The sequence below is a fragment of the Lytechinus variegatus genome, chromosome 18, assembly GCF_018143015.1.
Source record: "Lytechinus variegatus isolate NC3 chromosome 18, Lvar_3.0, whole genome shotgun sequence".
Lineage (NCBI taxonomy): Eukaryota > Metazoa > Echinodermata > Echinoidea > Temnopleuroida > Toxopneustidae > Lytechinus > Lytechinus variegatus.
The window spans coordinates 23749626-23774871 of NC_054757.1; the positions used below are offsets into that span (position 1 = coordinate 23749626).

A 25246-nucleotide genomic window follows, 5' to 3' on the forward strand; every position below is an offset into this window, starting at 1 on the left:
GTTGCGAGCGAATCATGTGCTCAAACTTTTGGAAATTTCATGTGGGCCCAGAATGATAATATTGATATAGATATTATTTGCCCAGGGAAGCCACTTCAGTTCTGAAAACTATTCTCCCAGCTATTATTCTTTTTTTTACAAGAACGCTTAGAATGTCCAGTTTTGAGGTTGGAAAATCGGAAAAATTTGGCTCACGTTTCTCGCTCGCATCAAGTATTGTTTATTGAGGAACTCATTCTATTCCTGGTTACAAAAAAGAAGTATGAAATGTCCAGTTTTCAGGTTTGAATATCACAAATTTTAAGCCTGCGGTTCGCGCTCTCATTATTTAGTTCATGAGACATATATTCTATTCATGAGTCACTAAATGCAGTCCTTAAAAGATTACTTTCTGAAGCCTGTTGCATAAAACTTTTTACCTGAGAAAACTCTGGTAAAAACTGAAAACTAAGGTTAGTCTGATTTCTGCCATTGACTTTAGCACAGGGCAAAAACTCCTGTAAAAACAACCTGAGTTTCTCAGGTAAAAAGTTTCATGCAACGGGCCCCAGGTCAGTATATAAACAAATTACAGCTCGCCCTCGCATTAATTCTTTAAGAAAGATACACATCTTTCTCACGATTACAAAAAAATGCTCCGAATGCTCACTTCGCATCTTGTTACATGAAATGTCTACTAGTTTGAGCTTGCGATTCGCGCTTTCAACATCTCACAAGGATCATTTCTCGTATTATTTTTATTTTTATTACCAGCAGAAGCTGTTATTAAAAATGACATCCCCTCCAATACAAATTCTATTATCTAGAGGTTGCTCGCACGCTTCCAACACACTTGATCCCCTGCATCTTTAATTAAACCATTTGCCTAGGCAGCAATTGCTCAGATAAAATCGAAATTAGCCTATGCTTGATCAGGGCGCCTATATTCTAAATGAAATACATGCTTTGGCCCCAACACACGCATGTATCATCGATCGTTATTACTATCATTGCATAATATCGTTTAATCTTGTAATGACAACATCGTTTTTGTTACCAAAATGAATTATTTTCATTTTCGGAAATACGAACCTTATTTAATTTTCGGATTAACGAACCTTATTTCGTTTTCGGATTAACGAACCTTCGGAATTACGAACCTTATTTCGTTTTCGGATTAACGAACCTTCGGAATTACGAACCTTATTTTGTTTTCGGATTAACGAACCTTCGGAATTACGAACCTTATTTCGTTTTCGGATAAACGAACCTTCGGAATTACGAACCTTCGGAAATACGAACCTTCGGAATAACCGAACCTTCGGAATTACGAAGCTTCGGAATTACGAATGTATGCGGTCAAAATATATAATTTTCATTTGTTAAAACACGCTGAACATGGTGTGTGATAGGCGCTCTCGTTTTAATAATTTGCTATTGTTATTATTATCATTATTACTACTACTATGATATTTATTATTTATATACGAAGAACGAAGAGTCAATCAACAAACAAAGTTTCACCTCGCCAATTATTATTATTACAACGTCTTATAACATGTATAGGTTATTTGTATGTTTTTATTCATGGATTCCTTTGAATTGTGACTAAATAAATATAATTCTGTTTTGTCAACAGGTATAATGCAGCAAACTTTGTGGTAACATACTGTGTACCTCTTGGTATCATGGCTGTATGTTATACCATCATCAGTACAAAGTTATGGGGTAATGGTCTCCTAGGTGAAAACATACCAAACAGAGCAAGACAGATAACAGCAAAACGAAAGGTAAGTGTCCGACCGAAGAATCCACCCTTTTTGTCCATTTGATTGATTTTCTATGATTTCTTTACTATACACTGATTTTTTCCCCATCGGGAATAAAGTACGCTATACCCTGTATACTGTTCATTTTAGTGAAATAATGTACAATGATTTTGTGGTAATATGCTATGATATCATTTAGGAAGTGTGCTTTTGTTTGTTGATAACATAATAATAATGATAATGATAATAATAATAATGATAACAATGCTATTACTAAAAATCAGCTAAGTCCCTTACTGTCAAAATAATATATCAAAAGATATATAATGCATTTAACGAATGAATTTAAGATATTGCGTTTATGTTGGGGTACTGAAAATATCATTCCTTTCGGTATTTTGTTACATAATTTCTAGATGCTTTCTAGTCATTTGGAAATGCAAATATAGGTTCGGCTAGTTATGCTAATTGATGTTAGTATACTGCTATTTTTCTCATCAATTTCTGAATTAATTTGATCGTAATCATACTTTGAAAAACATGACATATCCTTAATTCACTGACGAAAAATGATTTATTGAAGAATACTTTTTTCTTCATCATTACATCCCCTTTTCTTTTGCAATAGAGGAATTCTAAGCATAGCAACAATAACAATTCATTAAGTCCTCCAGTGATAATCATTGGATCAATACGTAACTAAGGACTAATTAAAGAGAAGAAACGAGAATTAATAAGTTTAAATTTACTTAAGATGACCAATAACAACGTTGAAATATTTCATATTTATTTTGTATTCACTTCTTTGGAGCGAACAATTTTTATTTGAATGTCCTTGAACAGCCCTATGTAAACATGGTAAAAATATTTTTTTAATGCAACACGCTTCGGTGGAATGAAGCTAGATTAAACGAATTTCCGACGGAATCTGATAAAGAGTGCACTGCTAAAATATATGTATAATCTTCTGCTGCAATGATCTTAAAACAAGTTACATGGAATGAATGTGAATTGAATTTTAGGTTGAAAATAACAGCACTCAACCGTGAAAGGAGCTGAGGAAAATAACAAAATGAAATAAAACTACACTCACGATTGCACTGATTTTCTCTTTTTTCTATCGTTTACTATCAAAGTGAATGGTGTTGAATCAATTTTATTATGTAATGAATGGATAACATAGAAGTAGAAATGTCGACATTTTTCATCATTAAACTACCTTGTGAAAGAATTCCTTACCACGATACGAATGGTCTTGTAGTGAAACGTACGATATCAATCATTTTTTTTCTTTCTTTGATGATGTTACTTTTGCGTACGATAAAACAGTTTGCTTTCCCTTTTGTCTTCATCGACTCTTTGTACTTTCCCCATTCCCCTTCCACCTCCCCTACTCTCTTCATCTCTCTCTCTTTATAATCCCTTCTATCCTACATATCTTTCTCTTTTTCTGACACTCTTCTGATTTTCTCCTGATTACCTTCTCCCTCTCTCCCCCTCTCGCTCTCTCTTTCTCCCTTTCTTTCCCCACTCTTTCCTCTCCTCCCCCGTTTGTCTCTTCTCTTCCACATCCATTATCTATCTTAATTTGTTTTGCGTGAGCTAAGATATACACAATGTCATTTCATTTTTGACAAGAAATATGAAGCTGCACCCCTCGTAGTATCGAGGAATGTGTCGAATCATTATTTGAACTATCAAGATTTTTTTTCCGTATGTGTATTGTGCTATTTTTTTTAAGTATGGTTTTAATAGAAGCCCATTTTACACCCTACAAAATAAAGGTTACTTGTCAACCGAATGACTCTTGCCAAAGGAGCTCATGAAAAGACCGAGAACAAGGAAAGTGGTCTTTTAGTAATCATAACACATTTAAAATGGAACATTTGAATAAAAAAATTGTGACGTACAAGTACACAACCGGAGGTAGAATAGGCATATCGGCGAAAATAATGATAGAGTTAAGAAAGAAAAGGAAGATGAGAGAAAAAGAAAGGAGAGAAAGGTGGATAAGAGATAAGTGATATCTGATAATGCATTGCTCTACGGAATGGTCGTCAGTGATGTCTGATAAAACGAAAATTCATGGTGAATCACTTGACGGAAAAAATACGATATGAAAGGACCTTCTCCAGCCCAAGGTAAAATGCTTTAAGTGCTGCATAGTGCCTTCGTTAGGGTGAATTAGATCGAATCTTTTATGTTCTTTAGAATTGGTACCATTAGCGCGACCATAGGGAGGAAATAAGGAGAATATGACCACCCCTCAAACAAACAGGGTTTACAATAAAGTTATCTGCCGGAAATAATCATGTGCCAATGCTTACTTTATTTTGGAATGCCCAAACTCCCAGGGGCGGCTGAACCGGATGGGGGGGCACTTGCCCCCCAAAATTGCCCCCTTACTTTTAATTGCCTAACTAAAATAACTATTTATTTCCAGAGGGGCTGTCCAATACATACTTTGCTATTAATAAGTCCCTAATTTTCATTTTCATATGTTGAATATATACTGCAATTTCAATTATTTCATCATCAAAATGTGTTTGAAACTACGACTTATTTATTTACCGATCACTTTTGTATAATATTATCTGTAATGAAGTATCTATTATGACGTTTATTCTGCTTTGTATGTTATGTATGTATTTATTTGTTTTTATGTTTAATTATCTCAAAATAAAAATAAACTAAATTGAATTGAAATTGAATTCCTAGTAGGAAAAAGGAAAATACCCTTTTCAGCATAGAAAGTGCCCTTTTTCCAAATGAAATGTGTCCCTTTTCAAAATGATATACCATTTTTGAAGTAAAACAGTATGGTATGGTACTTATTTTGTTATTAGTTACCAAAAGTGCTTAGAATGCCCAGTATCCAGGTTGGAATATCTCAAATGTTGAGCTCTCGCTTCGCGCTCGCATTATTCGATTGCTTAGATGTGTATCGTATTAATAAATGCAGTCTTTATCAGGTCCCTTTTCTGGTACACATTTCAGCTCGCGCTTGCGTCAATTCTTTAGTTAGATACCCAAATTTTTAATGATGACAAAAACTGATTTGAATGTTTAATTTTCATGTCTTATTAAAGGAAATGTCAAACAGTTTGAGCTTACGATTCGCGCTCGCAACATCTCATTATAATCAGCGCCATAATTGACTAAAAGCGAGATTCACAACTTTAGATTTTAGGTTATTTTTTTTACAAACCGCTCGCAGAAAAAATGAGGACTAAATATAATAATAATAATATTCCGCATTTATATAGGGCTAAACACATCGCAACAACGTCTCTAAGCGCTTTACAGATATAATATTACCCTAGTCATCGGATCATTGCATGCCCGCATAGAATGTATGCACCTTCTCCACTCCCTGGTGAGCAATCCAACAAGAGTTCCAAGACTCAATTGCTAGGCATACTACATAGGCTTTCGCATCCTACCGTGTACCCATTTAACACCTGGGTGGAGAGTGGCAAATTGTGGATTGACGCCTTTAATACCAAAGGCGCTAGGCTATTGTTGGATTCAAACACACGACCCTCTGATTACAAGGCGAGAGTCAGAACCGCTACACCACGGCGCTTCCACATATATTTGTTATCAATCAGAAATCGCTTCAAAAAGTCTTTGCTCAACATAATTACTACAAAACACGCATCTACTTCACGAAGATGATAATCTCATGGTGAAAAAAAACCCCGTTTGCATCAAAATGCCTATTTTCAAATATAAGTGTGCTTGTTTGGCTGTGCCTCTCCCCCCGCGAAAAAAAGAAAACACGAAAATACGTTCCGCTGCCCCTGCAAACTCCTATCCAATTAAAAGTGTTTAGGAACAATAAGTACCTACCTTTCTTCAACAACAGGAAAAGGAAAAGTGCAATTTTTCATAAGATTAAATATTGATAAGTATAATTGCATGTAATTTGTCTGCAACACATTTACAGGCTTGTCGAATAAAATTTATCAACAGATCAACGCACTGCCATGTACTGAGTTCAAGTCTGTCAGACATGTCAGAATACGTATCTTCATCCCCTAAAAACTCAACTGCATGTATATTCACCTCGCTGGTCTACTCACCCATATTCATATTTAGTCTCATCCCTCTCTCACACACTCACCCACATCCATCTTGCTACTATTAATAGTCTCTTCCTCCTCCCACACACTCACCCACATCCATCTTACTGTTATAGGCATCTCTCTCCCTACAGCTTACCCACATCTATCTACTACTACCAGTCTCCTGACCAGCCACTTCGCACCCAGGCATACTTCGCAAAACATGAGAACCCCTCGGTAGACCTGTTTAGCAGTCCCATGATTGATGGCCATCCTCCCGTTTTTTTTTTTTCATTTATCAATTCACATGTATCATTTTATATGTATTGTTATTTGTGTTTAACGGAAATAAATTCAATTCAATTCAATCCTCCCGCTTCAACACACACACCCACACCCATACGACTACCAGTCTCCTCCCTCTCCCACACAAGTTAACTTTCATCAGCGCTCTCCTCTCATGCACCAACCTGCTAACCAATTGATATCATCAAAATCATTTTTCTGTTATTTACCACCTCTGTTCACCTGAAAAAAATCTAGCAATCGCGGAGGTTGATGTGTGAGCGGGTTGGCAAGGTGGATATTAGATAGCATTTGAAAAATCTGGGTGTAATGTAGGTAAAACGAAAAGATGTGTGACGACCATTATTGAGACATGCATGGTTTGAATTTCTTTCAATACCTTTTTTATGAATAAAATCCTCGGAAGATGTTAAATATATACATACATACATACCTGAATATATATTCATGTTCATAACCTACTACCTTTATTAAAAGCGTTTCGTAAGGTATTGACTGAATTCATGACTTCCCTTCGATTTTCCTATTCTTGATAATTCCTCTCGTCTTTCTGGTTCTTTCTCATTCAAACACAAGCAACACAAATAATAATGATAGACAATCAAATCGACCGCATACTTATGATTTACACGATCCTCACCACTTCCGACACCACAAAATACGTCATCGCTGTTAAAACAAGATTGGAATATATAAATCAACGCATTTATGAGAGCTCGTAATAAGCACTTCCACTTTAAAGGAGACTGGAAATCGATATGGCCATTTGATATTTCTTCTTGTTTCATGATACCGCTATCTACAATCTTATCAATATATGTATTTATTCCAAACCACATTCTCTTGTGTAGCTGTAGTCAAGGATCATATTCAGTTCCGTTTGTCAGTCGTTTTGTCCTCGATTGTTTTAATTTGACCATTTTAGAACAACCGGAATATCTCTTTTCACTGTGTTGATCGGCATATGCACACAGCAAAAACTGTGATGTTAAGCGGTGTACATAGAAGACCACGCCAGTTATTTTACACCGGTGTTAAATTGATGGTGTTAGTTTTACACCTATAGGTGTGATTACAACACCTATGGTTGTTACATTTACACTCTTTGGTGTTATGTTCAATCTCTAGGGTGTTATTTTAACACCTAAGGGTGTGGTCCTCTATTAACACCAATTGGTGTCAGTTTTAACACCACAGTTTTTACAGTGCAGAGTAGATCAGGGGCCCGTCTTACAAAGAGCTACGATTAATCCCATCAATCGTAACTCTATCTCATGTCTATGGAAATCCATCAGTGTCATATTTTTTTTCTACAGGGAATTTGCACAATCTCCTTAAAACAAAGAGAATCACACTGAATCTTCAAGAGAACAATAAATGTATGAATGTACATCATATCCATTGGCGGCGGAAGCCAACAAAATTAGGAGGGGTCCACCTAAAAATTTTTGATGGACACTGGTAACAAATTTGACAAGCAAAAAAAAAAGAAAAAAAAAGATTATCAACTATAATTTTAGAGGGGGACCATCCCCCCACCTCAAATTTAAGGGGGGATCTGCCCCCCCGCTTCCGCCGCCTATGATCATATCTAGAAAATATTGTAAAGAAACCTGCAATTTTAGATGTTGACGTTGCTGGCCGTCCATGTTGACATGTAAAAATGAAAAAAAATCATTCTGCAATACATCCAGATTTCCGTCAATTGCTTGATAAATAGAAAACGATTGCTACACTCTGACATGTGTATCTCTTTCATTATCCTACACACTTAGTAGAACATATCAATTAAATGTATCGATAAACAATAACAATAAATCATATCTTGTTGCTGGTGTTGAGACGTGCCTATCCACCTGCATCATTGACAAGAACTTTGAGAAAGAGATACCGACTTTATTTTGCATTACTTGTCTTTCTCCAAGTGATATACATGTACGCCATGATTTCTTCCTTCCCCCTTTTTTTAGTTCGGTGCATGACGTATTGTTATCTTATTAATTTGGCTCACCAAGATTAATTCCCTCTTAGTCCCTCCCTCTACCCCCGTATCTATCTCTCTCTTTCTCTCTCTCTCTTAAACCTTCCCCTGTTCTCTCCCCCTTTCCTCTCCCCTTACCGTTTTTCCTCTTTTTCTATACATTTTACACTATTCAATGTCACACAAGCCCTTTTAATTCTATTTGTATTTTGGTAAAATATCACCGTTTCATCCTCACCTTTCACCTAATACGGTGCTGTAATGGAGTTACCTCTCAAAATGAAGGTTAGCACCCTTAACCCACTCATGGAAACAGAACGCCCACGTCTTATACAATGCCTCACTTGTAATTGGCAGGTCTATGTTAAAAGAAAATGTAAACTAACACACCACCCCTTTAGCGTAAATTCAACAATTCGAACAAAAAACACAACACACAGGTGTTGGAAAGCAAATAAAATCAAAGTTCTGTTTTTTTTTACTGAGTTCAGTAAAATTTGTTAGAATAAAAAAATGTTTCTTACCTTTACGATAGAGGGGGTCGAAAACAGAATATAACCTTAAAAAAAATGTACCTACGATTTTTCAAACTCCAGTAACTTGCTTATTTCATAAATTGTTGCTCTCATTTTACTCTTCCCAATAAGATTGCTTCTCTTCTTGTGTTTTGGTTTCCTTTAAGGCTAGCTTATATTAAAAACTACCCTGTTTCATATTTCTTTTTTTTTTGTTTATCATGAATTGTTTTTTATAATGTTCATAGCGAATTCATACTGTTTTCATGGAATCATGGAAAATTAGTTTCCTGACGTAAAAGAAAATGATTGCAGAAATTTACTCAATATGATTTCTAGAAAATCACGTAAAATACTTGTTGATACATACATTTCATTAATGAAATAAGATGATTTTACTTGTTAGAGTCGCACTTTAAAAAATGAATTATAAAGAAAGCGTCCCAGTTATTTTTCATGAATTCTTAGTATGGCTGGATTTCTCATATTCATATAGAAAAACTGGATGGACGTTCTCGTTTATATAATATTATGATTATTTCTTTCTCTGAACATAACAAATAATTTTGCATGTGTGTATCGGAAAAGAATGTGGCCTGATTTCATTACTTATATACGTCAAAGTTTGACAAGAAATTATGTACACTGTATATATATATATATATATATATATATATATTGTAATGATTATAATATATCTTCCATTCCTTTTTTGCAGATTGTTAAGATGATAGTGATAGTAGTGGCTGTCTTTGCCATATGTTGGCTGCCACTCCACGCCTACCACTTCATGACGTATCTGAACTTTGATGCATTAACGGTGAAGGGAAGTCGTCATATCTACATTACAATATGGCTGATAGCTATGAGTAGCTCCATGTACAACCCTTTCATCTACTGCTGGCTAAATGACAGGTATTTATCATACTAAACTACAGGCCCCCATTTTACAAAGAGTTACGATTGATCCAATCAATTGCAACTATGGAAAGTAAGCAAAGTCAACATATGAAATGCATGTTTGTTCAAAAACGATTCTAGATATGAATCCATATACATAAGTTCATTGATTTCTTGAAAGTTTGGAGTGTTCTCCTTTGATTACAAAGGACATTTTGCATTTTCATGTAGAAAAAATTATGACACTGATGGATTTCCATAGAGTTACGATTGATTGGATCAATCGTAACTCTTTGTACAACAGGGCCCAGGGGCCGATTGCACGAAATGGTCTTTCCAAGGACCGTCTTTCGTGTCGTCCATCTTTTCTGATACGCTATAAGCGGGGGTGATTCTGAAATTTATGATAAAGAATTAAATTCGTTAGCTTGCTTTTAAATCAAATCTTATACAATTTCATGATATATCATATCATTTTATAAACAAATATTTTGTTTATTTTAATGGACGAATGAAATATGTTTGCAGATGATTTATGTAAAATGCGTTTCACATGGCGCATCATAAAAGATGGGCGACACGAAAGACGGTCCTTACAAAGACCCTTTCGTGCAATCGGCCCCAGATCTCTTGATTTAATTTCGTACCGTACTTCGCAGAGATCCATTTTATATTAGTGAATTTGCGAAAGAGTTTTCTTTCTTCAGTTATATTGAATAATTAACAAGTTAAACCCATTTTTGAGCGAAGTGAAAATATTAAAAGCACGCTGTGATCATTAAGAATTCGTACCATAAGGGGAAGCTCTTCGTAACAAAACAGCCTTTGTCGAAGATCGGTGAATCAAATGAGTTTCGTCCTGCACCCACACAAGTCCTGCACAAACGATTATTTGCATTTTTTTTTCATCATCTCCAAACCTTAGGACATTCTTCTGTCTCGGTTCATCAAATTTTGAAAAAGACCTCTAAATTGTCCATTGTGATTTGACGGGCGTTTTCAATAGATTTACTAATGTAGAATCCGTCCCCGTAAACAAAAAATGCGGAAACAGTTCAAACGCGATCCGCGCGAAGCGCGTTTAGGGTATGAAAAGAAAATTTGAGAGCAAGGCATAAGGTCTTTTTTCCCTTTTTTGTGTAGGAAAGAGAATAAAAACGAAAGAAAACATAGAATTCACATTTTATGCCGTTCATTCATTTATAGCCGTTTAGAGTATCTTTTCGCAATCAGGGTTTTCAGTTAATCTAGAATACCTTGATAAGTATCTTTGTTAACATGGATAATATATATGTGGCGCACAACGCTCGATGTTCATTTGTACTGTAAACTGCAATTGCAATAAAAGGTATTTATGCTGAATTTTGAAGCAAGGATATTAGATTCGCAGTTGACATGTTATTTTATAGTTACACGATCAAACTCAGTGCGTGTTGCTAGTTTAATCGTATCTGTCGATTCCTATAGAATTGATATTGCATTGTTTTGAAACGTAAACAAGAGACTCGGGATTTTAACCGAATTGCCGCTGTTTATTTTCATACAAATATATCAGGTTTCGTTTATTTCTTTAAAATGTAGAAATTGTTTATCGGTGGTTAATGACTTTATTCGTCGTTGATTTGATTCCTTTTCAAAAGCCTTGTTACTATGGTTATTATCAATGCGTTCTGTCATGTGCATAAACTATTTTGTCCTTTTTAAGGTGTCCTGCTTATCCGTTATCAACACGATCACATAAAGCATTGAAGTCAACCGTACCTTCGGAACTTGTCATTTGTTAATAAATATCCCTGGCTAATCAAGATTATTGTTCCAGGTACACCTTGTTCGGAAGCGTGAGCATTAACCAATGAAAAATAATCTTAATTTCTAGGTGAATTATAGGAATCATTTGTGACACATGTTTCAACGATTATTACTTCCTCATTTCGTCTTATGTCTACATTCTTTATTATTGCCTTTGCTCAGGCGCCTGTTTTTCCGTTGACGTGATCCGTACATACTTTATAAATCACCTGAATCATAGACCTCCTACCTCTTTAATTTTAGAAACAGCAAACGTAAAAAAAATCAAATTTACTTGGCTTTATCGCAATGGAAAGAATGAAACTTTTTTTCGGGGGTGACGTCACCGACCCCGTTCAATCAGAGCCCCCAACTCTCCATGTTGTGACAGGAAATGGCTGAATGTGATTTTGAGACAACAAACTTTGTGTCTTTTTTCGGAATCCGAACTGTTTTCTGGAATGACGGCCTACTTTCAGCCAGCGCCTTGGCCTTGTTCTATCTATCACTAATGACTAATCATCGATATGTTTGCACGCGGGGACTTCAATCTCACCTTACCCCACGCCAAGCCGCACCGGTCGAAATCACCTGATGCATTCATGGTGCACTGTATTTGACAAATCGTTCTCATCCAATCAAATCGGAGGATCCGATATCCATAATAAACACTTGGGATTGAGATTGAATAGCCGATATGTGGGCAACAAACAAATCAGATTTTAAATTTGAATGAAAATAATCGGCTATAGGCCCACTCTTTGGTACACCAATCGTATATTGATTACTAAGATAAAATTGTATTAATAGCAATAACAGTAAATAAGGGCGATATTAACGATGATATTCCTGTCATAGATATAACCTTTAAGAATAGGGTGAGACGAAAGGAGATAGGGAGATGAAAGAGAGAGAGGGAAAGAGAGAGAGAGAGAGGGAGCATGGAGGAAAGGAGACAGGAGTGGGGTAGACGGGGAGGAGAGGAGGGAATTGACTGGTAGAAATAATTTTATTAAATATTTCACTTTAAACTTTTTATTGGCTATTTCCCACCTGATTCTATAGTTAGGCCGATACTCGATCAACTTCATTCCATGAGGAATCTATTTCAGTTCATGATTATCTCGAGAATTGTAGTACCATCAAATGAATACCCGTGTTAAAATAAGATATTTGTGATAAAATTACTGATAAGTTAGATCACTAACGTATTTATACATTTATTTATCGTTTGTTTGATTGAATGACTGATAAATTGGTTTGGTAGTTGATTGCTTAAATAATTATTTGATTGATTGCAGAGAAAATTAAACCATATACGGCCTAGAACAAGATGAGTCTTGAAAACAACTATTGATTCCCATATTTTCACATACAACATGTACAATGCATTTCACTGATAGGTTCACATCTTAGTAAGATATAAAATGTTGAGATTTCAGTGTAGACGGGACAATGTCCTCGGGCTTTTTGTTACCTACCCTTTGCTATTTTGAAATGAAATCACAAAGGTGGTGTGCTTTCAAATGTATTCTGTTACGGTGATGGCGGGAAGCAAGGCGCCAACATCTGACTGATTCATGACCCCTGTCACTAACGGTGCGTATAGGCAAATTTGACTCAATTCGGTTCATTTGGGAAAATTATGTATTGTAACATGGATTGCGATATGGGAAATAAAAAATGATGTTTTTTGTAAAGTTAACATTTCGTCGCACGCACCACGAACCGTTCTCTCGTGGTGAAATCGCGAGGCGCGATAGCGCACTGTATCTATTCCACGAACCGTCCTCTCTGTTACGATGCCCACTGTAGCGTAAATAATTCGCTTCAAGAAAATATAAAGATACGGGGATGAAACTTTGGAATCTGAACTATCGAACGAAGACGCCGGTAAATAATTTGCTCTCCTTGTAGGTGCACTTATTGCTGGTTTTACAAAAGCCTTCCTTTAAATGCGTTTTCTGCGAAACTAACTTTCGCATCGAAATGCGCAGAGGACGGTTCGTGGTGCGTACGAAGATTTGTGAAAGTTTATGCTTCGAAATTTATTGAATACAAAAAAGTATTATTTTGTATATGTCCCCTATCGCATTCCATGTTACAATACATGGCATCGGGACATGCATGTAGGCCTAGTTAAAGAGGTTATCTGTAGAACATCACCAGATACTGCATGTTCTCATTGCGCCCTTTGCCCATTACGTAAAATAAAATGTGTCATTACTCATATCCCCTCCCCGATACCAACGTCCTGAAGACATGGAAGAACTATTTACTTTGTTGGAAGAAACCGGGGATGGAGAAGGAGTGTAATTTCCACAAAATACCCGTCGTTTCCTCTCGTGACACGAAATCGATCAGACAAAACAAACTCGGGTACATGATTGAGAAAAGAACCTTCAGCACGTAATTCAATAGCCAAAATCTTCAAGCATGTTTTGCCTATCCGTCGAGGGTGCATGCGATGAAGCTCATCCTTGGGCGTGAAGGTTTACCATGTTAAACAGGAATAATGCTTTTAACTCGTTCAGCCTCGAAATTATTATCGGTTCGCTCACTGTATGTCATTCATATTTAACATAGTTATGGAGTTATGTTTCTCTATCATGATCATGATGATCTTGTAGGTGAGCCCTTTCCGTATGTTCAGAGTATTTCTACCAGTTATAAGTTGTTTATTTCCTGAAAACATAGTTATATTAGGTATAAACACTCAAAAGAATTGCTCTATCTTGATAATCAATCGATCGATCAAAACTTTAAATTACTTTCAAGGTCGAGAAACGCATTTACAATATCCCTATAGGCTGGCTAAATGCATAAAAATGCAACTGGAATTTAGAGATATTGGTATTCTAGTTGGTGCATGGTACTTCCATTTAAGTAACAATCCTTGGAGATGGGTGAGGCAAGGAAAGAATCATTTGTAGTTTATTTTGGTATAGGACGGACCATCAGTTTGCGCTCATTTCAATTTTAAATCACGTTGGTTCGTGTAGCAACATTTTCTGATTTGGTTACTTTCTTGTGAAAAGCAGGTATCAGTCATGACAGTTTTTAGGTGACATATAACATGCATGACGCGAAATTAAACTCATAAGTAAAGGTCATGCCCTATCCCCCTTCGACACAACCATCATCTGGTAAATCCCTTTCATCGAGGGTCATAAGTTCATTTTGGTACAAAATCCCCAATCCGACATCCCATCAATTTGCAATAATGATATTAAAGAAACTTATCATCTGTTATTACTGACCAACAAAAATCATCATACTTAAATCTGGACAAACTACAATTGGCATGTTAATGGATTTTTCTGTGGATAAACCTAGTAGCCATGCTTACTACTTCTCTCCTGCAAAATGTATGTGTACGCACTTGTTCTAAAGTTCTAGGTCTTCAGCTGTTTTTGAACAAGTGGCTACGATCAATCATGGTCAATATTTAAACGTCTGGGTTGGGACAGCTGACCGACATATCTAACCCTTTATGCATTTAACAGATCGGAGGCTTATGAAAGATTCGGAGTAGGGGGTGAGGTCAATGTTTTTAATCATTTAAAATCAATAGGAATAATTGTGACGTAGGGGGCGCTAATTCAACACTTCATTTGATTTTTTTAATATAGAATATCTATTCATGTTAGAAAATAAATTTGGGAACATTACAAAGTGAATTCTTTATGTTGTTTGAAGCACTCGTTGTTTCTGCCATGGGTCTTATGACCACGTAAGGATGTTGGACTTTAGGGTCATGCCCCCCCAAAAAAAAGGCTTCACGACCAACAAAAAAAGTAAAAATAAAAAAAAGACAGAAAAAGAAAGGGAAAAGGGTGAAACATTCACATTCTGAACAGTGCGTCAAATTATTTAATTTAACTTGTTTTTGTATCAAAATAATCAAAATATTTGATCGCTCGCTTCTCTCGTTCGCAGCTTCTAGAAATGTTGCCCCATACGCCCTTATCTGGTCCTCTTCTTTTTTGTGGGGGGAAGGGGCTCATAATGCCACTACTTATGACAGATGTCTTCAAGGATTTAAAGAGAAAGATATAAATGAGAAACCCTTAACATCAAATGAACAGACTGTCGGCCATGTCATAGCTGGTCTATTACTCAGAAAGATAATTTCATTGACACTGATTTAAGTGCTGAGGCATACGTAAGAGAAACGGTGAAATACGTTAGCTACTTCGTGTTTATTTAGATCCATCAAACTAGGATGGGAGTTAACCATACTCGATACGCTTCTCATCAGACTACTCTGGTTTCTTGAGAGCCTTTTCACCCTTCTTCAAACGGAATGCTTTTTGAGAATAGAATGACCGCCCCCGATCACCTGATCGATGACCTGTCCAGCGGCACTGATTCAAATCCACTTGACCATTACTCGGACTTTGAGGTCGTGTGGTTAAAAACAGTCATGGCTGTTTGTAAATAAGCTATGCAAAAGTTTATCAGAAAAAAACGCCAAAGAGAAAGGGGTAGTCAACGGAAGGCTGATAAAAAAATGGGCAAATAAGAGTAGTAGAAAGATAAAGAATGGCACGGGAACTGAGAATTATTGAGAGAGAAAATGTTGGAATGTTATTAAACATGAAAAACATCATCCTTTTCGCTTTTTAGTGGCGTTTTATTACAAAATGTAACTGCCTTCTCATTTTGAAATGGAGTCACTAAGTATGTAATCGAATTACATTATTCATGAATGTTGTATCATTTTCATGCAGCTCTATACTTAAAAGTATAAAGCTGCATGAAAATGATACAACATTCATGTTGATATAAGAGAACAAAGTTTCTTTAAAATATTTTTTTTTCATTTCTTTGCTTGATTTGTGTGTTTGTTTTCTATTCGACTAAATCATCTCTCTCAATTAGCATTATGGGACTATCTATTTTAGACTAACTATAATAACAAGAGAAGAGGCTACATCAATTTTAAAAATTCAGGAATTGGATCACAATTCTCTGTATCAACAAATCAAAGCACAAGTGATAAAAAGCGTAAGGAAAGTTTAACTTCTTAAATTATGACTACTACGGCTTATCCCCCAGGCTTTGAAAGTAACCAGTTTCGGACAATCGCATTTGTAACACAAGAGCCGAAGTGGCGCCGTTCCAACGGTAATACAAGCCTAATTCGATACTTCAACTGTGCTTTCAAAAACTGTTATGCCTTTTAAGATCAGTATCTCGTTGAATGCTTTAACGTGTTTGATTTGAGAACACTTAGGTCGTTTGCTGCTTGGGCATTTCAGAGTTCTCATTCAGCTGTGAGAGAACTGAAGAGCCAGTTCGCTAAAATGGTACTTTCTTTAAAAAATCTGCTTCCTCCAAAATGTTTGCGCGTTTCTTAATTTAATGAATAATAGAATTATGAAACACTCATAATAAACCAGTCAAATTGACTAGACCAGTAGTCGGCTGGGTGCAACTGATGTATCTAGCCACATTTCCGACTTATATTCTAGTCTGAAATAACCATGCTCTTGTAAAATACGACTAGAAAATAGTCAGATATGACTAGAATAACAGTTGCACTCAGCTGACCCTATTAACTAGTCATTTTTTACTGATTTGTTTATAGTGTGTATTGAAGTAATAGTTATCCACCTTTTTTCTTTTCCTGCTAGTTTCTGCTCTTGTCCACTCGGTATGAATAACAACTGAAATAATCAATGCTATAACTAAAAATATTTGCGATAGAATTCAAGATATTTATTTTCACACCGCCTATCCGTCAACAGCACAAAGGGAAACACTGCAATAAAACAGGGGCAGCGAATAAAAAGAGATGCATTCAAGAAGAACAATATGGAAACAAAGCCCTGCCCCTAGGCTGTGTCGTGAAATGGATTTGAAATTTGAGCCACGCAGAACTGCTCTTGAATTTAGAGCTTTCGGCTACGATACGTCACAATGTAGACGGAACATTCGATAATGAAAATATCAAAAATATCTTTTTACCCGGGTTGTTTGTTATTTATGTTCAGTTTTGGATATTTTGATTTTTTTTCGATGAACAAAAGAATCACTTACTGCGTATCCTTTCACATGTTTTATACACCGAAACAAGTATTATGAAACTTTATCCGATTTGTTTCTCGAGGATACTAATTACTATCATTCCATATGTTTAAAATGGACATCGGTATAGGAATGAAGAAGGAATTTCCATTGCTATACCACTATATCACAACAGCAACAAAATTTCCTCCAGTTTTTCTCTTTTTTACATTTTGATTTCTGTGTATATTCACCACCAACTCAAAACCTATCTCCAATTCCCTTCACTCTGTGTCATACCCTTTCCTTTCTCGTTACTAAACTGTCTTTAGTTCGTCATCCATTCATCAATGCATGAAAGAAAGAAAAAACACCTTCCAATGCAGTTGTTTTATTCCCATATTCTATCAATTCACGCCATTCGCAATTATAATTAAATGTCCAACAGTTTATCGCAGAAATCAATCACTTCCTGGCTTCCTCCCACATCCATCACCCGATGTCCATCTGCAAAATGTGTGACTTTATCACCTCAAAAACGAGAAAACGAACAATAAATTTAACTCAATTTTATTGACTCGTGTTAGATATCACCAACGGGCGACGCCTGGTCTATGGCCCACATACGTGCTTATTTACATCACATCCAAATCAGACCGTCGCTTGAAGATTCAGTTTCATAAGAGAAGGACCAGATACAGATATAATCATGATTATAATTGATTATTTTATTCAATGCGCCATAAATATGTAACCCCCTTGTTTGTTAAGAGGTTTGGTATAATGGTATAATTTTATTTCACCAGGGGTGTATCTATGAGACCAAGCATCCCGGGGTTTAATACTTTCACTACGCCCCCTGTTTGCAAATATACCCCAGTTCGAGATGAAATCGCGCCCCTACAAATTCGTGACCACTTTGACGCTGATAGATAATATTTCATGAGACTGTTTATCAAGGTAGCTTTTGTTTGCTTCAGTTTTCTTTCTTTATCTGCCCCCTTCCCGCCCTGTCCCCCACTAGATGTTCTATTATCCTGCACTCATTATGTATATACAGTCTTTATAATCCCGCTTGATGAAAAATAAATGCAACGTGGGAGTAATATCCAGAACAAGATAATACCATTATCATTCTTGTCGGTATTAAGAATGATAATACAGACACATTATACGTTTTATTTTTTTTTGCAATGAGGGTTCAGGATTACAGACTTTTTGGTAACACTTTGTCACGTTCCGATATGAAGTGTCAAGAGGAAAGTCCGGGTCTGTTAAATTAACAAAAATGAAAAGCAATCCCATAAAATTATTGATAATAAAGCATCGCATGGTCAGGCATCAGGTGAATCACTAGAATAATAATTTGATGAAGGTAATGATTCTAAATTCACCCATACAGGTAGCCAATTAGCTGATCTCCAAGTCTGCCCTGCTCCATTCTAGCCCTTGACAATGTAGTAGGCAGACTGTTCCTTTTTTTTAAGTCCCTGGTAAGACTCGGCCGGATATCGAACCCCGACCTCCACTTCATCAGGTGAGAGCTCTCCCACTCAGCCACCATGTCCGCAGAAGCCTCTGACGTAATACAACTCATTCCATGATTGCATCTATGCTTGTAGGAGAGAACTTCGTGATTCAAGATAACCCATTGTGTAATCCAGTCTTCTTCTTTTTTTATCTTTGTACTACAGATTTCGATACGGCTTCAAGAGAGTGTTCCTCTGTCTTTTACCAATCCGGATCAATGGATACAGTCAGCAGCAAGGTTCGAACGTCCCTGCTAGCTCAAACGCCACCAACACAACCAACTACATGTGCAGCCAACGAATAGTCAACGGCAAAGACCACAGAACTGTGTCTTATCGGATGCCTTCGGTCGGTATAACATCGGCCAGTGACTCAGCCGAAGATACGATGTGATGCCGAACTCCGGCCGAAGACACAGTGTAATGCCGAACATCCGTCGAACTCTGCCGAAGGTGATTGGACAGAAGAACACTGGATGTCTTAATGGGCGCCTATGTGTAAGGACCGGAAGTGAAGATGGGGTTGACCGATGTAACCTAACGGAACGATTCTCGTGATGTTAATGTAGGAGAATGCTCCTCACGAGTGCATCAGCTTATTGAAGATAAGATATACATCATGCAAGTGGACAGGCCTGCCTACAACACCCTCCCTTTATTTTAACAGGGGGAAAACTTTTATTTTGTTGATAAGAATGAATTTTATGAATATCTCTGCCGTATTTTGACTCCGAGGTATGAGAAATTTGTTGATGCCGAACAATTATGATAGTTGAAATACAGGCCATGTGTGTTCCATTCGTCCTCACGTAGAAGTCCGACTGCCCTGTTTGTTGTTTGGCTGCACTTTAAATATGTTGTTAAAAATGTTGACATTGTCGCCTTGGTCACTACTACCCCCGAACCCCTGAATGTATTTTTTCATGCATGTTCTTGGAGATATGAGTGAAAATAAGCTAAACGCTACAATTCATCAGCCTCGCTTTGAGAAGACAGCTACATCCAAACTGCCTCAGAAATGACAAATAGCCCCATCTTCATCACCTTCATGTATAAGTATCTAACTTGATGATTTGTTATCAAAGGTGGGTAGGTCGGATATAAGCACTGACGACCAATATAAGTGACCTTTTTGTCGTTCTGTACCGCACTGATGCCGTAATGTAGTCGCAGTAGAACGCATGCAGTTACAGCAGAGCGTAGTAGACCGAACAAGAACGATTCAAGAAGGCCTATTATCCTTTATTAGGGCATTCTAGCAACCCCTTCTCAGACACTCTCTATAATGATGATATTCTTTTGTAAAAGCCTTCCATTACAAAGCAGCCTTTGCCGAACATTTGGTGAATCAAGACGGCAGTGTTGTCCTGAACCCTTGACAATCTACATTTTTGCAATTATTTGTCCGGTCAAAGTCTTTAGACAATGTGCTGTTCGGGTCCACCAACAATCGACAATGACCTCTAATCTGTCCATTGTGATTTGACCGGCATTTCCAATAGATTTTTATTTTTTTCTGAACAAGTGCACACCTAGTTACCGATAATGCATATAGCATTTCCATTTATTTGAAAGCAAGATAAAAGAGCTTTGTAGATTAAATGCTTTGCTCACGGGCATAGGTGCCGCGGCCTGGGGACGAACCCCGGACTTTCCATGTATAGCCAGGCGCCTTAGACCACTCGGCCACAGCACCTCCAATAGATTCTGAACGTGCAGAAATCGTCTCCGAAGTGGATTCTAAAATACGCTACTGACCGACTAGTCGCGACTGTCTAACTGTGACCATTGAGTGAGAGCAACTTATAATGACCATGAAACAGGAAAAAACTGATCTTCCTTAACGCCCCCAGTATGTCCAATCTATATCAAATCTATATTTTTTATAATTAAGGTTGTAATTGGTGGCATTTTTCTCTATTTTGGGATTATCCCACGAGTATTACGAACAAGAAAGGGGTATTGCAATTCTTGCAATGTAAAGTGAAGCAGGTTGATTAGTTGCCTTCGGTTAAACGTTGTATTTTAACCCCAGTTTGGTTTTAATGTCTAATGCCATCTTCTTAATTTCATATAAGTAAAATTGAAGGATTTTGACTAAAAAATGATTTCTGTATTTATTTACCCGTTGAAAGGGTCCATGTCTCATATCATTCTGGATTCCAATCTTTGTATAAACGATTCATTGATGTGTTGATGTCCTGCACAATATGCGAGCATGATTCTTTTTTTTTTAATTATGTGTCGATGACTCAGCGTAAAGACTATAACTGCCATGAATTATATCATTCATATTTATTATCATCTGTGGACAATGGTGGGGGTAATATCTGGTAGTACTTATCATGGTGTTTATTCAATTAATGAAAACAGTTAAACAGATATCGACGGTATATTCATTTGGATAAAAGAAAGACTGTCAGAGTCTCCTAACAGCATAGGTGACGATACTGCCCTCTAGCGTCCATGGCGCAACAACTGACAACAGCAAATATCTCTTCGGGGAGAGAGTCTATAAACTAAAGCATGATTGTCGTAGGGGGTAGCTGTCAGGGGTATTCGTCTTGGGTACTAAGGGGTGGGGATGTCCTTGTGGTATTCTTGTATTCACCCTAATGGTTAATCCTGAAAGGTTTGCTTGCCCATGTCCATGATGTTGCTCGGGGCATAAGTCTAAGAGGACGGTCCTGTCCAAGAGGCAGCTATCCGGGTGGTATTTATTATCCAGGCGGTTGGAAGTGCGGGATACACATTCTAGAATTCAAGAAATCATTTTACCTATACCTGCTAAATGTTATTGAAATGAACAGACTTGTTTTAGAATATTATGTGCATTCTAATGGTATAAACTTGTCTAGGTCACACCTGGTTATTGTTATTTAATAATGTGGGCAAAATTTATGGAACGGCTAGCCAGACACCATCATGATTATGAAGCCGTCCTAATTAAATCCACTGTGTGGATAATAACAATGAGCTGCTGAAACTATTGTAACCAAAATCGGATTTACAAAAATCATCAAAATTCCGAGGTAGATATATTCCCAGGTAAAAAATAGGTGAGCTTGTGGATCAAGGGAAAGCTGTTAGAAGATCATCTTTTCCTCGACTTTGACAAGTCAATATATTTTGTTGATCCTATAATCGTAACAGCGGTAGACCTTGTAATGAGTTTATGAAATAAACAAGTCGTCTCCAGAAATTATACAACAATGCCTTAAAATGTTAAAGTAGGGCAACACTTACCTGTGCTAACTTGTACACTATTCTCCTTCGCCATGGAAACCTTTAGAAGTCATATTTTACTGTGCGTGTTGTTTATCATTTGAAGATTAGTTTGTTCATAGTGTCATAAGAAAGGCAACTATTTACGCACTGAATGTGAAAAAACTTTTGAGTTTATTTTCCGTCTTTCTAAAAGGGATGTATAATACTATTCAGTTTGTCCATCATTGAATACGTCTCTTTCAGACATTATACACATTGCCAATGTTTTGATTTGACATGTTGGATAAGAAGTACATTTATGGCTAATGATATAATATATTTCTTTTATTAAGTTCCATATTCCATTTTATGAATATCATTTCCAAACGCTGATAAACCAAGGTGGTATAACAATCGTTATAATAACACGTGTCGTCTGTAATAACACGTGCTGTTCAAAGAACTCCTTCAAACACTGCTCGTTTTCGTCAGTTCTTATTTCGTTTGCATGGTACAAGCTGCCGTAGATGGCGTTAGCAGAAAAAAATTGGAGAAACCCTATCTCCGAGTTATGGGCAGATAACAAAATGATGGAAAGGTTGTCAGAATTTTATTTATCAAGTTTCAAAGAAATGAAACATCAGCCAAATCCTATTCTGGTATTGTGTAAAGCATTAGCTTGAAATTGCCATAGTCATATATTTCATTCTCTTCTAATGCAATTGTATTTCCTTCTATTTTCTACAGAAATAGTGATAGAAATGGACATTATTTACAAATCGAGAAGATTCTAAATAAAATGTTTGTTGGAACCTTGCGAAAATAGTACATTAATGTATCATCATGGCAAAGTACATGATAAAAGAATCTAAAGAAAATGGTTTTCAATACATTTGGAGATGTATGTGCAAAAGGAGCCGCGCATTGGATTGGATTTCGAATCGTAATTGGCTGGAGGAAACTCGAATTTTGTCGGAACTGTTCCTAACGTGATGGCGATGATGGGAAATTTATTGAGTACATGATGGTTTCCTTTTTGTCATTAAGAAAAAGACGCAGATTTACAACACATTATCGAAATTGTGGAAATTTTAAATCATTTTAATAAAAGTGTATACTGAAAATGGTATCATTGATAAGATGAATGATCACCAGCATCTCAGCTTTTTTTTGGTGGCATTTTCCCTCCCAATTTCGGCTTTCATTAGACATGGCAGGGGGAGTGTGACCACTGGCGGACAAAATGATAGATATTATTTTCCGAATATCATTTCAGAATCTACCACAACATTAGATTTGTATTTTAACAGTAAAGAATTTTGGCTCGCTCGTTCGGGAGTTTAAAAAAAATGCCACACACCTCATTCTATGCCCCCTCAAATACGCTACTGACATTGACTTACTGCATGGCTCCGTAACAAAGAGGTTTGCGATGAATTGCAAATATGAAAGAACCGCGCTCATTGGCTCCCGGTCAGTATTTAAAACAGAGTGCGCGTGCAACGACGATCTTGATTGGCCATTGGTATTTAGCGATTGATTGCAAACCTTTGAGTGACGGAGCCGCTGTGACATACAGACCCTGGTACTAACGTGATTAGAATGTCTAAATAGTATGTAGATGTTCTCCGAAATTGATGTAATTTTGTATTTTACCTGCATTTGTTTTGTCACACTTGTAATAATAATACGATAGCACTTAATAAAATGCATATATGCACCGAAGATATAGGCCTTCGCGTTATAGCACGACCTTCGTATTTTATCTCTGTTGTGTCATTGGTAAACCTTTCTATCTAGCCACAATAATGAAAGGCCTATCCCATGCATTATTACTTTTCAGATATTATGATGAAATTGAGAAGATCGCCAGGCTTTTATTCTTTAAATTAACAACATCAGTATCAGACTATGTCCAGAAGTGATGTTATCATAGTATAATGCTATATATATAACTATCTTGGTTACATCTCTAAATGTCGGGGTGGATGAACGGAATGGTTCCAATTGTTATCCATATTCAGAGTATACGCCACATTGAGCGTTGGACTCGGCGCTGATGTATAAAATCAAGAAATTTCAAAGAGGAATGGAGATTGTAAGTGGCGCCTTCTATCACCCCTCTTTAAGCTGATATGAAAACCACCGGTGTTGAGTGGGTGTTTCATGACCGGAATCAGAGTTATCAAGTTACCATTGCGTGACAACTCGAGAATATAGTAACCACAAAGCTCAAACAGTCAGAACAAATGTAGACACAACAGACTGGTTTGGTTTATCATCATTGTGGCCAAACTTGGCAAACCTACTGTCAGACTATTTAGCTAGGGAAGACTTAGGAAAGCCACAATTCTGACTGCAATTCGTTAATTTTATTAGCATTATGTAAATCTGACCAGTATTGTAAATCCATTTGCTAAAATTTGACTAAAAAGAGATTGCTGTAAAGGGACAGAATAACGAATAATTATGATAATACTAATATGCAACATTTAAATAGCGTTTAATACAATATCTTTCAAAGCGCTACATTTTATTACCTCGGCTTTACCATGTTTACCGCGGTATATTAGAATGATATTCATGTTGTTGATAATGGAGAATAATACAGTTAATTTTATAGATTTACAATAGACCCAGAACAGTTAAGTGACTTTGCAGCAGAATTCTTGAACTAGATTTACACATAGAATTTAGATAATGTAAGATTTCAGTCTTAATCTAAATTTCGACTTGTCTTAATCCTTAGTCGATCTGGATTTATCGATAATTCATTTAGTACAGAGCGCAAAAGGAAATATATTGAAGGGAAAATATACTTTTATGAAAGAAATAATATTAATGTCAATATTCCTTTTAATCAGGCGGTTACTCTGCCTGTCTGACATTCAACATACTTACTGCACCAACCACTTCTTATGAACAATCGGACTTTCATGACTTTGACTATCAATTTTCCCCTTGTCAACTGACAAAAATAATGTTCGCATTGTGTTTAGACGGACCGATTTACTCCAAAAGAAGTTAAAAACCAAGCTCCTTGTTAACACAATCGGGTAAAGAGGAAACATGGAGAGAAAAATCCTGATCTTTCTTGGGGGTTACACTCTAAAAACTGCGGTGTTAAAACTGACACCAGTTGGTGTTAAAAGAGAACCACACCCTGAGACGTTAAAATTACACCCTAGAGAAT

The 25246-nt window shown here is 36.6% G+C and overlaps 1 protein-coding gene across 1 annotated transcript; it reads left to right on the forward strand.

The window, feature by feature from the left end:
* Positions 1–1624: 1624 nt before the first annotated feature.
* Positions 1625–19284, forward strand: LOC121431586 (tachykinin-like peptides receptor 99D). The gene is made up of 3 exons (XM_041629133.1): positions 1625–1769; positions 9336–9532; positions 19012–19284. The coding sequence occupies exons 1-3, from the start codon at positions 1668–1670 to the stop codon at positions 19238–19240; spliced, it is 528 nt and encodes a 175-aa protein (XP_041485067.1). The 5' UTR covers positions 1625–1667; the 3' UTR covers positions 19241–19284.
* Positions 19285–25246: the final 5962 nt, after the last annotated feature.

Excerpts from the sequence above, each read along its gene's own strand:
- LOC121431586 (XM_041629133.1), top strand. The coding sequence starts at position 1,668 with ATGGCTGTATGTTATACCATCATCAGTACAAAGTTATGGGGTAATGGT. Across the intron at positions 1,770-9,335 it reads AGATAACAGCAAAACGAAAG|ATTGTTAAGATGATAGTGAT; the intron begins GTAAGTGTCCGA and ends CCTTTTTTGCAG. Across the intron at positions 9,533-19,011 it reads TACTGCTGGCTAAATGACAG|ATTTCGATACGGCTTCAAGA; the intron begins GTATTTATCATA and ends TTTGTACTACAG.